Genomic DNA, 16,420 nt, shown 5'->3' on the forward strand with positions numbered 1-16,420 from the left:
TTAGCCTTTAAGCTTAGCGCGCTTAAAAAGTAAAACTTTAATAATTTTAGCTTTTTTTTTAAAATATCTAGGCGCAGGCATAAATAATATAATACTAATAATTATATATATAATTTAAATTTAAATAATACTTTTTTAAATAATTTAAATAACCTTAACTATATTTAATTTATTTTTTTTACTTTTTATTAAAACCCTGTAAAAAAATAGCTTTATTAAAATAATTTACCTTTTTTTTAAATATTAAAATAATTTTAAAAATTATTTATTTTATAATAAGTTCCTGGAGGCTATAAATCTTAAATTAAAAGCTTTTTATAAAATAAAAATATAAAAAGTGGTAAATAAATAAAAAATAAAAATAAATAAGTTAATCCCTTTATTATAAATTTTTATTTATAAACTTAATATTAATAGCTACTTTATTAAAGCTAAAGCCTAAATTTATATATATAGAGATTTAAAACTAAATTTTTTTTAAAAAAATTAAGTAATAACTATTTTAGCAAGGGCTTTTAAAGCTTTTATAATATTTATAGTTATTTTTAACCTTAATTTTAATTAAAAAAATACTATTAATATATTTTTTAATATTACTTTTAAAAAAGTAGTATATTTTTATTTTTTAAATAATTATAAATAGTAGGATAAGTTACTAAAGGCCCTTAAGATTATTTATAAATTTTAAAAGTTTTTTTATTTTTAATAACTTAATTTAGCTATAATATTATAAAAATTTAGCTTTATTATAATTTTTAAAAAAAAGTGCTTTTATATTAGTAAGTTTATAATTTTTTTTTATTTATATAAATAATATTATTATTATAAACCTTTTTATTAAAAAAGGCTAAGTTATTATAACTACTTTTAAAAAAAAACTAGTAATAAAGTACAAGCTTTAGTATTTTAATAAAGTAAAATAATTTTTAAAAGTTTAAATTATTTAAAATAAAAAAAAGCATAAGGTGTGGTTATATTAAAACTTTTATATTAAAGTAATTATAAATTAATTTTACTTAAATATAATAATTTAATTTTTAAAAATATTTTTTTTTAATAAGCTTTATTTAAACTCTAGTATTACTATATCTTAATAAATTAAAAAAATAAGGTTTAAAGTTAACTTAGTTAAATATACAAGCATGCTTACTTATTTAAATATTTTTTATATTATTAATTAATTATTAAAATACCTGGTTAATCTAGTGAATTATTATTAATATATAATAAATTAACTTATTTTTTATTTTTATAATACATGCTTTATAGCCCTTAAATACTTTAGTTTAAATAGCTTTAAAAATAAGCTTATTTTAAAGGTATATAATTTTTATAAGGCCTACTTTAATATAACCTTTATTAATTAATTTAATTACTTTTTTAATATAGGCTATATTTATAAATTATATAATAATTTAATTAAATAAAAAGTTATAAAGTAGTACTTAATTATAACTTTAATAATTAAAATAAAATTACTTACTTTATTTAAGGCCTTTAAAATAACTTACTAATAGYACTAGGTTTTTAATTTAATATAATTTAATTTTTAATACTATTTCTTGGTTTAATATAATAATAAATAAATTATTAATATTTTTATTAGCTTTAATATCTAGCTTTAATTAAAACTTTAATATATTAATATTTATAACTTATRGCTTTAATAAAAAGTTTAGTATAAAAATCTTAAAATTAAATAAACTTTTATAAATTAAATAATTATAAATAGCCTTATTAAGCTATTTACTAAATAATAATACTATAAATTTATTAAAATACTTAGTTTAGTAAATATCTCTAGCCTTATTTTTAGTATTTAGTAGGCGTTAAAGGGGTGTGTTAGCTAAAAATAAAAATTTTTTATTTTAATAAAGTTTTTATTTATTAACACCTTTACATGCCGTATTAGTATAAAAAAGTAAGGCGCTTAATACCTTATTATTTTAGTAAAAAAATTAGGCCACTAATAAGTTTTTAAAGGCTTAAATTATTTATATAAACCCCTAGGTAGCTCTAGCTTTTAATAAACAACTTGCTTTTTTTTTATTTTCTTAGATAATATTTAATTAATAGCTTTACTAGTTAGTACGGTATACAAAGGGCCTCATACATTGTTAACAATGATGATGGTTGTGGTAGGTATGGCAAAGAAAACGTGGGGAAAGAGGCAAGCGGCGCAAGCATGGATTCTCCATCATATATACCTGTACCCGTACGTTTAGCAACCATTTCCTAACTGGGCAGATGGCTATGAAGGGCGGTTTGGGGCAAGGGTAGCCAGGGCAGACGCCCACCATGCTCCAGGTATATTCCGCACATACGCGCTTTCCCCGCCCAATCAGAACCGGTGTGGCCGTCGCCTAAGTGCTTTGGTTTGAGGCGATAGCATCATTTCGCTACAAAGAGTAGGGATACTTTGGAGCTTGAGAGTGATGGTGACTCATCATCTTAGGCCATGGCGATGAACCGGTGTTTGTCCAGATGATGGATGGGAACAATATTACACAATCGTCAGGAGGGGCTCTTGGAATAGGGCGATTGATGCAGGTTGAATTCTTCAAGAAGTGCACATCTGTTGAGCTACAGAAAATACGAACGACTGGATGCATATCCATAGAATTTCTAGTCAAGAAAAGAAGAAATGTCCTCTGATTGCAAGAAGCTACCCTGTATTGGGCAAATAGAGCCATGCTGGCACTGACATTCATAGGATCTTCCTACAAGCGCTGTCTAGACCGAGTGGGAAAATGATCGAAATTCGTGGTGGCAGAAGGGAACTGGCGGACTCGTCCACCTGGGCGTCGTCTCCTCTTTAGAATACTTAATCAAAGGTGCAAGGACGCGCAAGTCGGCGCCAAACACCGAGTTCGAAAAGTGCACGTAGTAGTCGTCGTCCTTGACTAGGTCGCTGTTGTCATCCCAGGCCTTGATGATGTTGTAGTACAGCGGCGCCACATGTACATCGCTGGACCATGGGATGAAGCAATACTTAGTCTGAATCCGCTGTACGACCTCATGTTGGTATAGTCCAACATCTGGATCAAGTGTCGCCATATTATACCCGGCAAGTGCGACATGGCCGTGATAGGAGCCACCGAACTTTGCGCGGTCGCGGAGACCACACATGATAGTTAGCGCCGTGAGAATGCCCGTCGACATGTCGGAGATAGGCAGGCTGGGAAGGACACCCTGCCCCCTTGGGCAGCCGAATGCTTGACCCATCACGTATGAGCTTCCCACGGCAGCATCGGCCACTTGCTGCCATCCGGGACGCTCTGCGTAGTAGCCGTCCGGACCGTAGCAGTTCTCGTCAACGTAAACGATGCCTCTGCCACGCCTCTCTGCCATCTTTTGAGCGTCCTCGAAACCGAAGCCCCGGCGTGCGAAAGAGCCTAAGCGGTAGCCTTGGATGATGACATCGGCTTCTTCGAAAAGCTGCGTCAGGCGCGCATGGTCAGCGGGATCATCCAGATCTAGGTCAATTGTGGCCTTGCCGGCCATTAGAGAGGAAGGCTGCGCAGGAGTGTAATCCTTGAGTTTGGACGAGTTGACCCGGATGACCTCGGCTCCCATTGATGCCAGCGCAGCGCCAGCGGCCGTCGCCGCAATGATTCGCGCTAGTTCGACAACTTTGATTCCAGCTAAAGGGCGTTTATCGGCTAGCTTGGGTGGTGGCGTCGGCGGGAGAGTGGAAGCATCACCGCGTTTAGCATAGTTGACCAGTGGATGGCGCGCGAGGGACTTGCCCATTTCCGTGCGTCGCCAGCTCTCGGGTGAGAGGACTATCGAGCCTGAGAGGCCGTGCTCAAGCATGAGCTGTTCCAACTCCCGCGCACGATAAGTTTTCACGCGATCACCAATCAACTTGTAAGCATCATCATTGGATCGCACGGTTGCTTCAGCGTCCCTCGTGATGCCGATCCTCTGTAGCATGGTCCACGAGTCAAGCGAGCCATGGAGCTGGAACCACATGCCATCATCAGCGGTCGGGTAGATGGCTGTCGACCGATAGACTAAAGGAGAGCCCGATTGGCGGTCTTTATCCCATTGAGGCACGGTTGGCAGCGCGATGACGGCCGGTCCTGTCTGTCCGTCGACTGTCACCAACCCCGGAGTGGCTGGATACAGTCCTGCGTGGTTCGTGTTGACGTACGTTGTCTTGCTGGTAGTTTCACCGCGAAGATGAAGCATTTCAAGACCCACGATACCAACCATTGCATGGAGCACTGCAGTTATAGCTTGTGCTTTGATCGGTCCGGGGATGCAGGGGAGATCATCGCCCTCAAATTTCACTCCGTCCAACAGAGCCTGATCCTGCGTAAATCCGGGCGTCTTTGCAGCGAAGACCTTTAACAGTCGTCTACATTCTTCTGGAACTGGCGTGAAACTAATGTCAACATACGTCCCAGGGCCATAGTTGTCCCGCGACTCTGTTGACGGAGCAGTGGCCATGATGTACGGTAGATAAACCTTCATGAATAAGAGAAGTCAACTGCTAGGTTTGGCAGCAAGAGCACTTGTATCACTGCACCCCCAAGATCACAAGTAACCCTCGGATTATACACTGGACTTGCTAATACCTACCGTAATGATGGTTACCGTCTTGCCCAATCGGGGATCTCGGGGAATCTCCGGGACACTTATTAAGGGGAGCAGCGTTACCCGATTCCCTAACACTAACCACGTATAGCACATGTGCGATCTGCGTGCAAGCTGCGCTCTGTTTGCCTTACAGTGCACACAACTGTGTCTTAAAGCAGGGGACTCCGTTGAAATGTGGCCATGCATATCCCGGAGCCAAGTGTCCGTGTCTGCCAGAAGGCGCGCATTCCCATCATAACATCCACCATGCCAGAAGACATCAAAACGGTTGCCGTCATTGGCTGCGGCGTTATCGGCGCCAGTTGGGCGTGTCTCTTCCTTTCTCGGGGCCTGAACGTTATTATCTTTGATCCTGCTGAAGGCGCGCAGGATGCTTTCAACAAATACCTTCAGGGTACATGGACTGCGTTGAAATCATGCAACCCCGACCAAGAAGATGCGTGGGCACAGAACTACATGTTTGTTAATAACCTGGAGTCGACCTTAGGAGAAGTCGATTTCGTGCAAGAGGTTTGTAGCGACTGGCCGCAGGCTTGAAAGCAATCGCACCAAAGTGGCATGACTGATCTGAATACCACTCTAGAATGGACCGGAGCGCCCCGAATTCAAGCAAAGGCTCATGGAAGAACTAGATCGATACACCAGACCTAGCGTCGTGATCTCATCGTCTTCTTCCGGTCTCCCTGCGTCTGGCTTTATCAAGCTGTGCGGCAAAGCCCCGAGCCGCATACTCGTTGGCCATCCATTCAACCCGCCACATCTCGTCCCCCTCGTCGAAGTTGTCCCTCACCCGGGAACCGGCACGAGCACGATAGACACGGCAATGGACTTCTACAAGTCCCTTGGCAAGAATCCCATTCTGCTTCGCCGCGAGGTCCCCGGTTTCGTCGCCAATCGTCTGCAGGCTGCGATTAACAGCGAAGCATACAGCCTCGTTAGTCGAGGAATTGTATCGGCCGAGGATCTTGACACGGCAGTGACCTCAGGGCCAGGTCTGAGATGGGCGTTGACCGGTCCATTTGTGACAAATTCGCTCGGTGGCGGCGGAGGTCCGAATGGGTTTGCGCAGCGCACTGAACGGCTTGGGCCTGCAATTCGGGGTTGGGAGGAGGATATGCTGGAACACCGTTTCGACTGGAGTGAGGAACGGCTCTCTGTTCTGAATAAGGAAGCGTCGAAGTGGTTGGGGTCCGTTGACTGGGGTCGTGTCACGGCGCAGAGAGATCAGATGTTGTTACAGTTGCTGGAAGTGAAATCCCAAGACGCGTCGGTGTACGGTAGACAGTCTTTGTAATACTTGCCCATCAACTAAATTGCATGCCATCTAATGCGACCTTTGAGGTGTATCGCTTAAAACGCTGCTATTATCGTGTCATCATCATTTATACGACATTTGAAAGGCCTGGTATCCATGCGGTATCGTTGGCTTGATTGCCGGGTGAGCAATATATTAGAGAGGCTTGGTTTCAGTAAATGTGGAAATAAAAGCTTCTCATACATATTATTTACCAACCGGACGACAAAAGTGACAGGTCATTTCACGCAGCCGAAAGCCAAAACTCGAACCAGTCGACAAAACTCTTAAATGACGTCTCCTTCGCCCACTTCTCATACGGGTCAGACAAGAATGCCCGTGACTAGATGTATTGATTAGCATGCATCATGAGTTTTTAGGGGGGAAAAACCTGCCAAACTTACCGCAAACCCATGCCCAACGTTGGAGAAAACCTGCATGTTGAACTTTTTCTTTCCCTCTGTCATAATTTCAACTGCTTTACTGCGTTGCTCAGCCATAAAGAGGCTGTCTACATTCGCGACGGAGAATAGAATGGGTGCTAAGACTAATCAGCATGCTGACCAGTTCATCCGTTTTGGGGAATAGCTCTCACCTTCAATATTGCGCACATGGCTTTGGTTCATGAACGATGGATGGGCAATCGCTCCCGCTTTGCAGATTCCGTCTTTGAAGAGTTGGGTGCACACGAACCGTGCGCCCCAGCTGGTGAACAAGGTGTCAGTCTGTCTGTGCCTGGGATTGGGAGAAGCAGAATACGACGAACCAATGTCCTGCGGCAACGAACTTCACCTGCCCGTCTTTGCCGTAAGCTGCCTCGACGTCTTTAACCCATTTTGCCGAAATACTATCCGTGGAGGCCATGTGCTTGTTCTTCCAACTCTCAAAGGCAAAGTTTGGATCATTCAAGGGATTCTGCGAATGTTTCCAAATGGGATCCTATGGCACAATAAATATCAGCCGCGTAAGCCTCTTTCTCCAAATATGCAGGCATGCCTCAAAATCTGCAGGGGAGACATACCCCAGCGAAATAATCAACACCCAGTGTCAGGTACCCGGAAGCAGCGAACGCATCCATCATGAGGAAATTGTTAATGTGCAGGCCGAACGCATCAGGGAAGAACAGGAGGACGTGCCCGTTGGCCGTTTTTTCATCCGGCGTGGCGACATACGTGTCGACGCCTCCAATCTGAATCACCTTGCCTGCTGGCTCCCCGGAGTGAATAGAGCCCCGGAGGCAGCAGAGCCCGGCGGGTTTGGCGAGAACAGGATCTTCGACGGTGCTCATGGTGCTTTGCCAAGTGCCAGGACTAGGCTTCTCGTATGATCTGAGCTTCAAGTCAATATCCAGCTATTGGCGTCTGGTTATACGCGCACCGCATCGGCACACGTCCATGGTTGTTCCGCAGTGATCCCCGCGCGCGGGGAGTCGGGGAAGCGTCGGGAGGGTGTTGCCCTACACAAGCGCCGGGCTTGGTGGGACCCGCATCCTGTCGTTGCCTCGCGGCCCTGGGCTTATCGCGCTGATGGTTTGATGGACGCGGATCGCTCTTCTCCAGAGCGTCGTGTCCGGGCATATATCTTGGGGGTGGGGGAGGTGGGGGGAGGGGGTATCATACAGCAAGATTAGGGTTTCACATCAACTTGTTCCTCCCAGCTGCGCGAAGACCCATTGCTGATACCGCATCATGGCGAAAGATACTATCAAAGACTTGCAAGTTGCCATTGTCGGTAGGTCTCCATGACGCAGAGCTACCTTGTCTCAGTACTAATCCGCGACTGAGCACAGGCGCGGGGATTGGAGGTCTTGCCCTGGCGATGGGCCTGGAGAAGAAAGGGGTCCCCTATACAATCTACGAAGCAGCAGATGAGTACTCCGTTGTCGGGTAAGGCTTCTTCCCCAAATGCATATCCCCTTTATCTCTTCTCCCCTTTCGTTGTGTTTGAGGTAGTCATAGTATCTCTTCTTCTGACAGCAGCAACCGAATAGAGCGGGCATTGGATTCGGGCCCAATGGCGATCTGGCGCTGGACATGATCGAGGAGGGATTCCGTGCCGAATTTGATAAGGTTTGCATGGGCAATATGCCCGGCCACCCTCAGGATATTTACTACGAGGGCATGCTCTTGGAAGAGGGTCTTGGTACGGGAAGCTCATCTCGTCGCTTTCCTTGAAAGTCCTGATTAACCTTCACAGGTCTCAACGAGCCGTGGCGAGGAAAGTCAGCCTGGGGCCACCCAGACTATGTCCGCAGAGGTGTTTGTGACCGCCATCTGCTTCGTAATGCAGGTAGTTTCTGTTCTAACTCTTATTAGGCCCACCGCGTCGCAGTCCTCCAAATCATGACCAGCTTCATACCCATCGAGAATGTCCGCTTCAGCAAATGCCTGAAGGAAATTGAACAGCATCCGGACCGGGTCGTGTTGAAATTCGCAGACGGCGAGGTCGCCGAAGCCAGTGTCTTAGTCGGCGCCGATGGAATCAAGAGTATGGTGAGAGAGCACGTCCTGGGACCGTTGTATCCGAGCCAGGTGGCGCCCGTGTACGCCGACTCCTACTGCTACCGAGGCGTGATCCCGACATCTGAAGCCAACGAGATCTTCGGCGAGGAGCTCACCAACGTAGCGAAGATGTACGTCGGCGACAAACGGTGCTGTGTCACGTATCTGATCTCGAAGGGTGATGTAAGTTCCCATCACTATCCACCAATTCCACACTGGACTGTTCTGACGTCTCACGCATCGAAGGAATTCAACTTTCTCCTCTGCGCCCTTGACGACAAGCCGTGGGAGTTTCCGAACATTGTATCACAGAGAATCAGCCACGAGGCCATGATGGCAGACTTCGAAGGACCGGGAGTGGACGAGCGCTTCCGCCGCCTACTAAAGAAAGCCATGCCCGTGAAGTGGGGGTTCTTCCACCACCGCTACACATCAACCTATTACCGAGACCGCGTCGTCCTCCTCGGCGACAGCGCCCACGCATCACTCCCCTTCCAGGCCGCCGGCGCGGGGCAAGGCTTGGAAGACTCGTTGATTCTCTCGAACGTGCTCGGCAAGATCTACAGCACGCCCGACAAAGGCGCAGCACTGGGGCCGTATATTAGAGCTGGGTTTTCAGCTTACGACGCGATTCGGCGGCCGCGTGCTCAAATGCAGCTAGAGCGCGCTTACGAAATGGGCCACATGTTACAATTCCAGCATCCGGAGACGGGGCGGCAGATGGAGACGATTGCTGGTAAGCTGCAGGATGCTTGGTTTGATTGGATTTGGTTCCATGACTTGGCAGGCGATGTTCAGACCGCGTTCCGGAAGATGGATGAGGCGTTGAATGCGTAAGTTATGACCTTGACCCTGTCCTATCTGAGATGACTTTTCCCCGATGGGCTGCCAGGAAGTTTGATGCTGACGGAACACCTTGTTTTCCATAGGGCTAAGATTTGAGGGCTAGAAATCCTGAGAATTTGAGAAGATAGTTCGGTGTTTCATGGACCTGCACTTACGAATTGCGTTTTGTTGTCGCTGTTGGGTTGTTGCCTATATTGACCGAATAAACTCGTGCGCCTCTAGTACTGGCGCACATCTACTACATCGCTAGAGACGATATAACTCTGTATGGATTCCGTAATCTGCATCCTCGCAACAAGGCTTGTATGTATCGCATCATATACTCTAGCTGTTTGACACCTTTCAAGGAAGAGAACCAAAACCAAAGCCACGAAAGAATTGGTCTAATAGTCAGAGTATAGCTGGTCCAAGCTCAAGGACGTTTCGCCAAACCCGTTGCCCATCATCTCGCCGCTCGAGAACTGGACGATGTCCAGGTCGGAAAGGGATGGAAGCCCCAAGGACGACAGGTCTCCCTCGTTTTCAAATTGAACTATATGGTGGTTTACAGGAGGATATTGCTCGGCAGGGGTAGGGCCCTCGCCTGTGGTATCATGTCAGCTGTTATGGGAGAGCATCGTGGCAAATAAACTCGTGGGCCGACTAACCTAGGGGTGGTAGTCGACATATGTCTGACCGTCTGTGACCACCAAAATGACCAGTGTGACGGTCACAGCAAAACAAGGTCGTCAGATTGGCGCTTGGCATATCAAAAGGGGTCTAGCTCCCGCGGCATATATACGCACTAGCCCTAAAATGGAAGGCTAATAGCTAGGTTTAGCGCCTTTTGATTGGTCAGTTTTAATCCACTTTCAGTCACGTGTATGTCGTCTCTGACCGTCATAAAAAACATTGACATTTCGCTGTGTCGGTCACAGTCCGTTTTGTGACGACATTTTACCATCCCTAGACTAACCTTTGCCATTCTGGGGCTGGGCAAGCCGCCTAATAACCTTGGCGCAGTTGCGTACCAAGCGGTTTTCAATATCGAGCTTATCGAGAGCCTCTACGGATTGGTTGAGGTAGTACTGGGCCGAGCTTGCAGATGAGGCACCGTCGTTGACATAGACCCTATGTTGTTCCAAAACGGAACGCCCGATGATTATCAAAGCAGCGTTGAATACTAATTGAAGTGAATAAATACCACACTGGCGTTGGAGGTACACGAGTACAGCGGCACATACCGTGGAACAAAGTGAAGAACCAAACATCCAGCTTGGTGTAGGAAGGGCTGGATCCGCTCATAACCGTATGGACTATTTCGATTGTCTCCTCCGCAGAACGAATGCACTCGTGGGCTTCCGCCATTGCAAGCTGCATTCTATACGGCAATGGAGCTCCCACCGGCGGCGCATTGATAGTCAGATAGCGGAGGGTGGCGCAGAGTAGTGGGCGGTGGATTAGGATATTCACAAAGTGATACCGCAGCGTGAGAATGACGCGCATCCGGATGGACTCGCTGCTTTCCTCTTCCGAGAAAATACACGATCCAGCTCCACAGATAGCAAGCGATGGTGGCAAACTACATGCCCATCGTCGGAGCTCCTGTCGAACCACGCTGGCCGCCTGTATTGCCGTACTGTCGTCGACCTCATGATCCCGCAGCCCTAGGTTCTGCCCGTACTGTGTCCTAATAGACTGACCAACGACTTGGAGCAAGCGCACAGTAGCATCGATAAATGCGGTCTGATTGTCTACGTCATTCACCTGGTCTCGTTCCGTATCCACGGTGGTAGGCCACGGTGATGGCATCTTAACCACGATGTATTCATCCGGTATCGCTGGCGGACGTCCGCATTGAACGCTTTGAATTTTATCCAGGCAGTATATTGTAAGCCAGGTACGGCGACGAACTTCTTGTTGCACCGGGTGGAGTCCCTGACTCGATTTCTCAGAATGTAGGCCTAGGGCCATCGCTGTTCGTACCAGCATCCCATGCACCGTCCACGCTTGGATGGGTCTCTGTGTCCCCTGGAGATATAGCGCAGCTAGCAGAAGGTATTGTACAATGTCGAGGCTGATTGTGCGCGTGCACATCTCACTGCAGAGAGATACAGCCCGTTGGAAGAAAACGTACGACCTTTTGAAGCGATACTTTGCAGAGGTGTCTGCTGCTTGATCGATGTGGGCAGCCATTGCAAATGTCATATTCAACAGACCGAGCCAGCCTCTTCGAGCCTTGACGAAGCCATTTGCCTTGCACTCATTGTAAGTCTCTCTAAATGTGGGCTCATGCAGGAAGGCAAACAGACAGCCGTAGCCACTAAAGTACGTGCACAATAGCGCATCCATCTCTCCCTCCGAAGGCTGTGCCGTGGGCGAGGAAGCCATGTCCCTAGGCGACTCCACGACTGACGGTGACTGAGGCTGAGCCACTGGTGCGGGATTGCGGTCTGAAGCGCCATTCCTCTCGCATGCTGCCTTTATCGGGGTGTCCTTGCTCTCCTTGGGCTTTGAAACCACTGCGATGGCTTCGAGGAGACACCGCGTGAATACAATGCTTGACGAATCGCCATAAAATACCGGAGTAGTTTCCTCTACAAACCCGAGTGCGAGGCCATCTGTGTTGGTGTCGTCTGAGGTTGGATCGTCGACATTGAGCGGCTGAAGATGAATCCCGTCATGCAGTCGACCGAGAGTGCTGATGCTCGAGCGATCGTCAATCCGTCCAGTGGACATTTGTTGGCTGTTTGGGGAGCACGCAGATAGGTGCCCTGTTAGAAGGTCGTCATGTCGCTGCAACACCCGCTCGACGTCTTTGAGGCGCTGTCCTAGATCTGAGACATATTCTTTGCGCACGAGGACATTCGTTGTCGACTCGGATGGTTCGTACAAGCACTCAATTTCAAGAGAGGCGCATGTTGAGCAAGACGGCCGCCGCCCATCGCATCTGACAGGGATTTCCGTTTAGCTCAATGTCCAAGCCTCTAACAATGCCACTCATCCCGTAGATTTGCTCACTTTGATTTTCGGGCACGGCATGCGCTGCACGCCAGAGCAACACGCCGCCGCTTTGCAAGCGGCCCGTCTGGTCGGAACGTCTGCGCAGTATTCCCCGGCTGGTGAGGTGCTGTCGGAGCCATTGAGGTCAAAGGAGGAGTAGAGGGAGGAGTTCTGCGGGTTTGGCGCTCGGACATGCGAAAGACAGCGACATATTGTGGCGACCTCGAAATGAGGGATTTGCTGCTGTTCATCTCTTCCGCTCCAGTGCCGCTATTGCAAAGCGGGGTGTGGAGAATGCTGATAAGAAGCTATGGTTTAGGAGGATGCTGCTGCTGAAAGGCAGTCTGCTCCACACGATTGGAGCAGTCCCTGGCATTTTACAGATCCTTATCGCTACTTGTTATAGGCTGCTCTGCCAGTCTCCCATTATGAACCGGAGAACCAACGACCTTATACTCCACTCCCCTCCGGCGTCAAGCGTTCAGAATCGACCATGAGCCCAGTTGGTGGAGGCTCCGATAACGCTGCGCGACTGGAGGACATTTACAGGAACGCATGTCTCACTCGCAGGTCAGCAAGAGGCTAGACCGCGTGAGCGAATTCAGGTTTCTGTAATTCAGGAAGCGGTCTAGGAGAAGGGGGAGCTGGTCCCTTGGACAGGTTCTCGGTTCTAAAAGAACTCTCTCAGCTTGTCTTTAAGGAGGTGCCTACCGAGGATTGTTGAAAAGGTGGAATGCGCATTGCGGGATCATGGGATTTACTGCCTTGGGCCGGTCAGAGTGCTCCTTCCCGACCAACATCCGCGAGACTGGCTTTGGTGTGTTGCTCTTTCCAAAGATAAAAATTAATTCTGTATATCCAACGCCCCATTCGCCTTCCCCGCAATCTCCGCGCAACATCCGATTCGTTCAACGCACCTAAGGATTGTCGAATGGGAGCCAGCAAGCAGACGGACTTCTCAATCCAATCCAGCGGTAAGTTACCTTCAAATACGTGATAAAATAATCTCTAGGCATGGAAATCTGGGCGCTTTCCCTTGAGACTAGGATTTGAAATCGCCCTCCTATATTGGTTGCTTCTCGCGGCCGTTTACCAAGATGCCACAAAGTACGTGGCAGGAAAAAGCCAAAGCCAAAGTATCGGAGACGCAGGACAATATCCCCGTGGAATGGCGCCTGCCATTATCCTATTCTGACGTGTGCTCGCAGGATAGTCACGAGTCCGTTCTCGATATTCCGCGCCGCTGCGGGATCCTATCGCCCAGGGAGAGTGATATTACTGAATCATTCGATGCAACTGCCCTGCTCGAGAAGCTTGCGTCTCGCGAATTTTCCGCCGTTGAGGTGACCACCGCATTCTGCAAGCGTGCAGCGATCGCCCAGCAGCTGACCTCATGTCTCACGGAGATGTTTTTCGAAACTGCTCTTCGCAGGGCTCGGGAGTTGGATGATTATCTTCTGGCCACGGGAAACACATTGGGCCCTCTACACGGTCTTCCGATCAGTCTTAAGGAATGCTATAACATTGCAGGCGTTCCAACGACCATGGGATTTGTGTCTTTCCTGGATCGGCCCGCAAACCAAAACAATAGTAATTTGGTGGACATCTTACTCGCGGCTGGGGCAGTGCTTTATGTTAAGACCAACATTCCACAGACGATGATGACGCTCGATACGCATAATAACATCTTTGGCCGGACGCTTAATCCCCATCGTTTGTCGCTTACAGCTGGTGGCAGCAGCGGTGGGGAGGGAGCACTGCTCGCCATGCGGGGATCGCTGCTCGGACTCGGAACAGATATCGCAGGGTCGATCCGCGTACCAGCACTATGTTGCGGAGTTATTGGATTCAAACCCTCTGCAAACCGAGTCCCTTATGGCGGTATAACCTCTGTTGCAAGGCCCGGGACGGCGAGCATTGTCCCGTCTGCTGGCCCGCTCTGCCACACGCTCAGGGACGCCGAGCTACTGCTGAAAGTAGTTCTCGGCTCCAGTCCTTCAAATATTGATGACAATGCGTTAGATATCCCCTGGCGGGTAGGTGTTAACCAGAACCCATTCCTCCGAGTCGGCGTGTTGGGAGAAGATGCCCTCTACCCGCTACACCCCCCAATGAAACGTGCAATTGCGACCGCACTCAACAAACTTGAAGCCGCCGGACATACATTGGTCGATATATCCGATCAGATGCCATCCATATCAACCGCCAAGGACATTGCCTCCCGACTCTTCAATATGGATCCCGACCGGACTGCATTGGCATACGTTACTAGGGGTAATGAGCCCTTCATCCCGTCTCTGCAATCCACATACGACCTCGAAGGGCGCGCCCCTGAGCCTCAACTTCTGGAGCTGTACGATCTCAACGTTGCGAAAGCCCGTCTGCTGACTGCTATGAGGCGTGTATTTGTGGACAACAAGCTGGACGTTATCATTGGGCCTGCTTATCAGAGCTGTGCGGTTCCACACGATACATACGGCGTGGCCACATATACGGTGTTCTGCAACCTCTTCAACGTACGTGAGGCGCCTTTAGGCAGCACAGCACACCATGTCAGCGAACTTTTCCCTTTAAGTAGTTGAAACTAACCGTGCCATAGTTGCCCGCCTGCGTCATCCCATTCGACAAAGCTGACAGCGCCAAAGATGCGGCGTTTATTCGAGACGTTCAGTATACTCCGGAATGTAAGTTGAAAGAATACATACTATTATTATTGTGGCTTTAATGACCGACTAACCTTGCTCTACAGACAAACCGGGAGAAGTCGAGGGTGCCCCGTGCCATATCCAGCTCATCGGGCGAACTATGAGAGACGAAGATCTGATTCGAAGTGCGGCAATCGTAGACACTGTGCTGAAGGTTTAAAAAGAAGTCTGGACAACTGTTCTACAAACAAATTGTAGCTCCTCATGAGCGTCCACTGCTGGCTGCGGAGTGGTTCATATTCTGCTGACTTTGGCGTGTATATGTAAGGAAGTTTCGCTGCATATACTATTGGCCCTTGACTTCCTTCCATCCAAGACTTATTCATGCTAAATAAGCTTTTTTTCAGAGTCAGGCATGGTGATATGGATGGCTCATCCTTTATAGCCGGCACTAAATATATATCAGCCTTAATGACAATGAGTTAAGCTCGTATTCCGGGGCGCCTGGCGTAGTCATAAGTAAGCGCTAAAGCAGGATGGAAAGCATTTATAGCAGTAGACTTCCCAGCTTAGGCTGAAACAATCCATCGACCTTACCGTACCCTCTACTACGCAAAGTGAAAAACCAAAATGGCACCAAACCCCATAACCCAACATACCACCTACAACCCTGCCGCCGTCGAAACAATCTCCAAGCGACCCCAGAAGCGCATCGAGATCGTCGAGCCCGACCCTAAATGGCCCGCTGCCTTTGCTGTCATCAAAGCACGCATCGAAGCTGCATTATCTCAAGACAACCTTCTCTACATCCAACACGTTGGAAGCACCAGTGTTCCCAACTTGCCCGCAAAGGCTGTCATTGATATCGATGTAGTTGTCGCCGATCCCACAGCAGAAGAAATGTATGTCCCCGCACTTGAAAATGCTGGGTTCCAGTTCCTCCTCCGCGAGCCCACGTGGCATGAGCACCGGCTGTTTGGATGCGACGACCCTTATGCCAACGTCCATGTCTTTGGGCCTGATAGTCCTGAGGTTGTAAGGCACAGGCTCTTTCGAGACTGGCTGAAAGACCCGAGGCATGAAGATGATAGGGAGTTATATGTCAACATTAAACGGCAGGCGGCAAATGAGAGTCGCAAATCAGGGGAGACGGTGATGGAGTATAATGACCGGAAAGAGCCCGTCATTAGGGAGATCTTGAAGAAGGTGTATGAGGCACATGGGTTGCTGGGGGATGAGTCGACGAACACCTAGATGGAAATTCGCAAATCGCCAATTCAGGCATACCTGAAACTAGAATTCGACCGTGTCTTAGCATTAGGTACTTGGTCAAACTGTCGCCGCCGACCGAGTTCTACCGCCATAAAATTCATCCGTTGACGCTTCAGTCTTGCTTGCCTGGCACACGGACATGTCATAATTAGGAATGCATGGAGGAGACGGCTGCGATGCCTGACCACTCGTCCACCTACAGCTCCCCTTCTAGGCACGCAAGGACATAGGAGTTAGAGCAAACCTAGGGTTCAGACATAGATAATCAGGAGATG

The 16,420-nt window shown here is 47.6% G+C and overlaps 7 protein-coding genes across 7 annotated transcripts; 4 read left to right on the forward strand and 3 right to left on the reverse strand.

The window, feature by feature from the left end:
- Positions 1-2,733: 2,733 nt before the first annotated feature.
- On the reverse strand, positions 2,734-4,455 carry DSM5745_09681 (putative Alpha methylacyl-CoA racemase; the record flags this gene model as incomplete). Its single annotated transcript, XM_026751697.1, has 1 exon — positions 2,734-4,455. One exon carries the CDS (start codon positions 4,453-4,455, stop codon positions 2,734-2,736), a length of 1,722 nt encoding a protein of 573 aa, XP_026600045.1.
- A 396-nt stretch (positions 4,456-4,851) lies between these two features.
- DSM5745_09682 (putative Catalytic activity) lies at positions 4,852-5,899 on the forward strand (the record flags this gene model as incomplete). The annotated part of the gene is made up of 2 exons (XM_026751698.1): positions 4,852-5,115; positions 5,189-5,899. 2 exons carry the CDS (start codon positions 4,852-4,854, stop codon positions 5,897-5,899), a joined length of 975 nt encoding a protein of 324 aa, XP_026600046.1.
- Positions 5,900-6,143: 244 nt separating this feature from the next.
- Positions 6,144-7,187, reverse strand: DSM5745_09683 (uncharacterized protein; the record flags this gene model as incomplete). Its single annotated transcript, XM_026751699.1, has 5 exons — positions 6,144-6,242; positions 6,304-6,440; positions 6,495-6,604; positions 6,666-6,838; positions 6,921-7,187. The coding sequence occupies 5 exons, from the start codon at positions 7,185-7,187 to the stop codon at positions 6,144-6,146; spliced, it is 786 nt and encodes a 261-aa protein (XP_026600047.1).
- Positions 7,188-7,587: 400 nt separating this feature from the next.
- DSM5745_09684 (putative Salicylate hydroxylase) lies at positions 7,588-9,237 on the forward strand (the record flags this gene model as incomplete). Its single annotated transcript, XM_026751700.1, has 6 exons — positions 7,588-7,630; positions 7,689-7,785; positions 7,890-8,041; positions 8,096-8,157; positions 8,215-8,583; positions 8,647-9,237. 6 exons carry the CDS (start codon positions 7,588-7,590, stop codon positions 9,235-9,237), a joined length of 1,314 nt encoding a protein of 437 aa, XP_026600048.1.
- Positions 9,238-9,629: 392 nt separating this feature from the next.
- DSM5745_09685 (fungal specific transcription factor domain-containing protein) lies at positions 9,630-11,964 on the reverse strand (the record flags this gene model as incomplete). Its single annotated transcript, XM_026751701.1, has 3 exons — positions 9,630-9,829; positions 10,202-10,408; positions 10,470-11,964. 3 exons carry the CDS (start codon positions 11,962-11,964, stop codon positions 9,630-9,632), a joined length of 1,902 nt encoding a protein of 633 aa, XP_026600049.1.
- Positions 11,965-13,325: 1,361 nt separating this feature from the next.
- DSM5745_09686 (uncharacterized protein) lies at positions 13,326-15,093 on the forward strand (the record flags this gene model as incomplete). The annotated part of the gene is made up of 3 exons (XM_026751702.1): positions 13,326-14,744; positions 14,828-14,912; positions 14,978-15,093. The coding sequence occupies 3 exons, from the start codon at positions 13,326-13,328 to the stop codon at positions 15,091-15,093; spliced, it is 1,620 nt and encodes a 539-aa protein (XP_026600050.1).
- Positions 15,094-15,503: 410 nt separating this feature from the next.
- On the forward strand, positions 15,504-16,127 carry DSM5745_09687 (GrpB family protein; the record flags this gene model as incomplete). Its single annotated transcript, XM_026751703.1, has 1 exon — positions 15,504-16,127. The coding sequence occupies one exon, from the start codon at positions 15,504-15,506 to the stop codon at positions 16,125-16,127; it is 624 nt and encodes a 207-aa protein (XP_026600051.1).
- Positions 16,128-16,420: the final 293 nt, after the last annotated feature.

The sequence above is a fragment of the Aspergillus mulundensis genome (genome assembly GCF_003369625.1).
Source record: "Aspergillus mulundensis strain DSM 5745 chromosome Unknown scaffold_12, whole genome shotgun sequence".
NCBI lineage: Eukaryota > Fungi > Ascomycota > Eurotiomycetes > Eurotiales > Aspergillaceae > Aspergillus > Aspergillus mulundensis.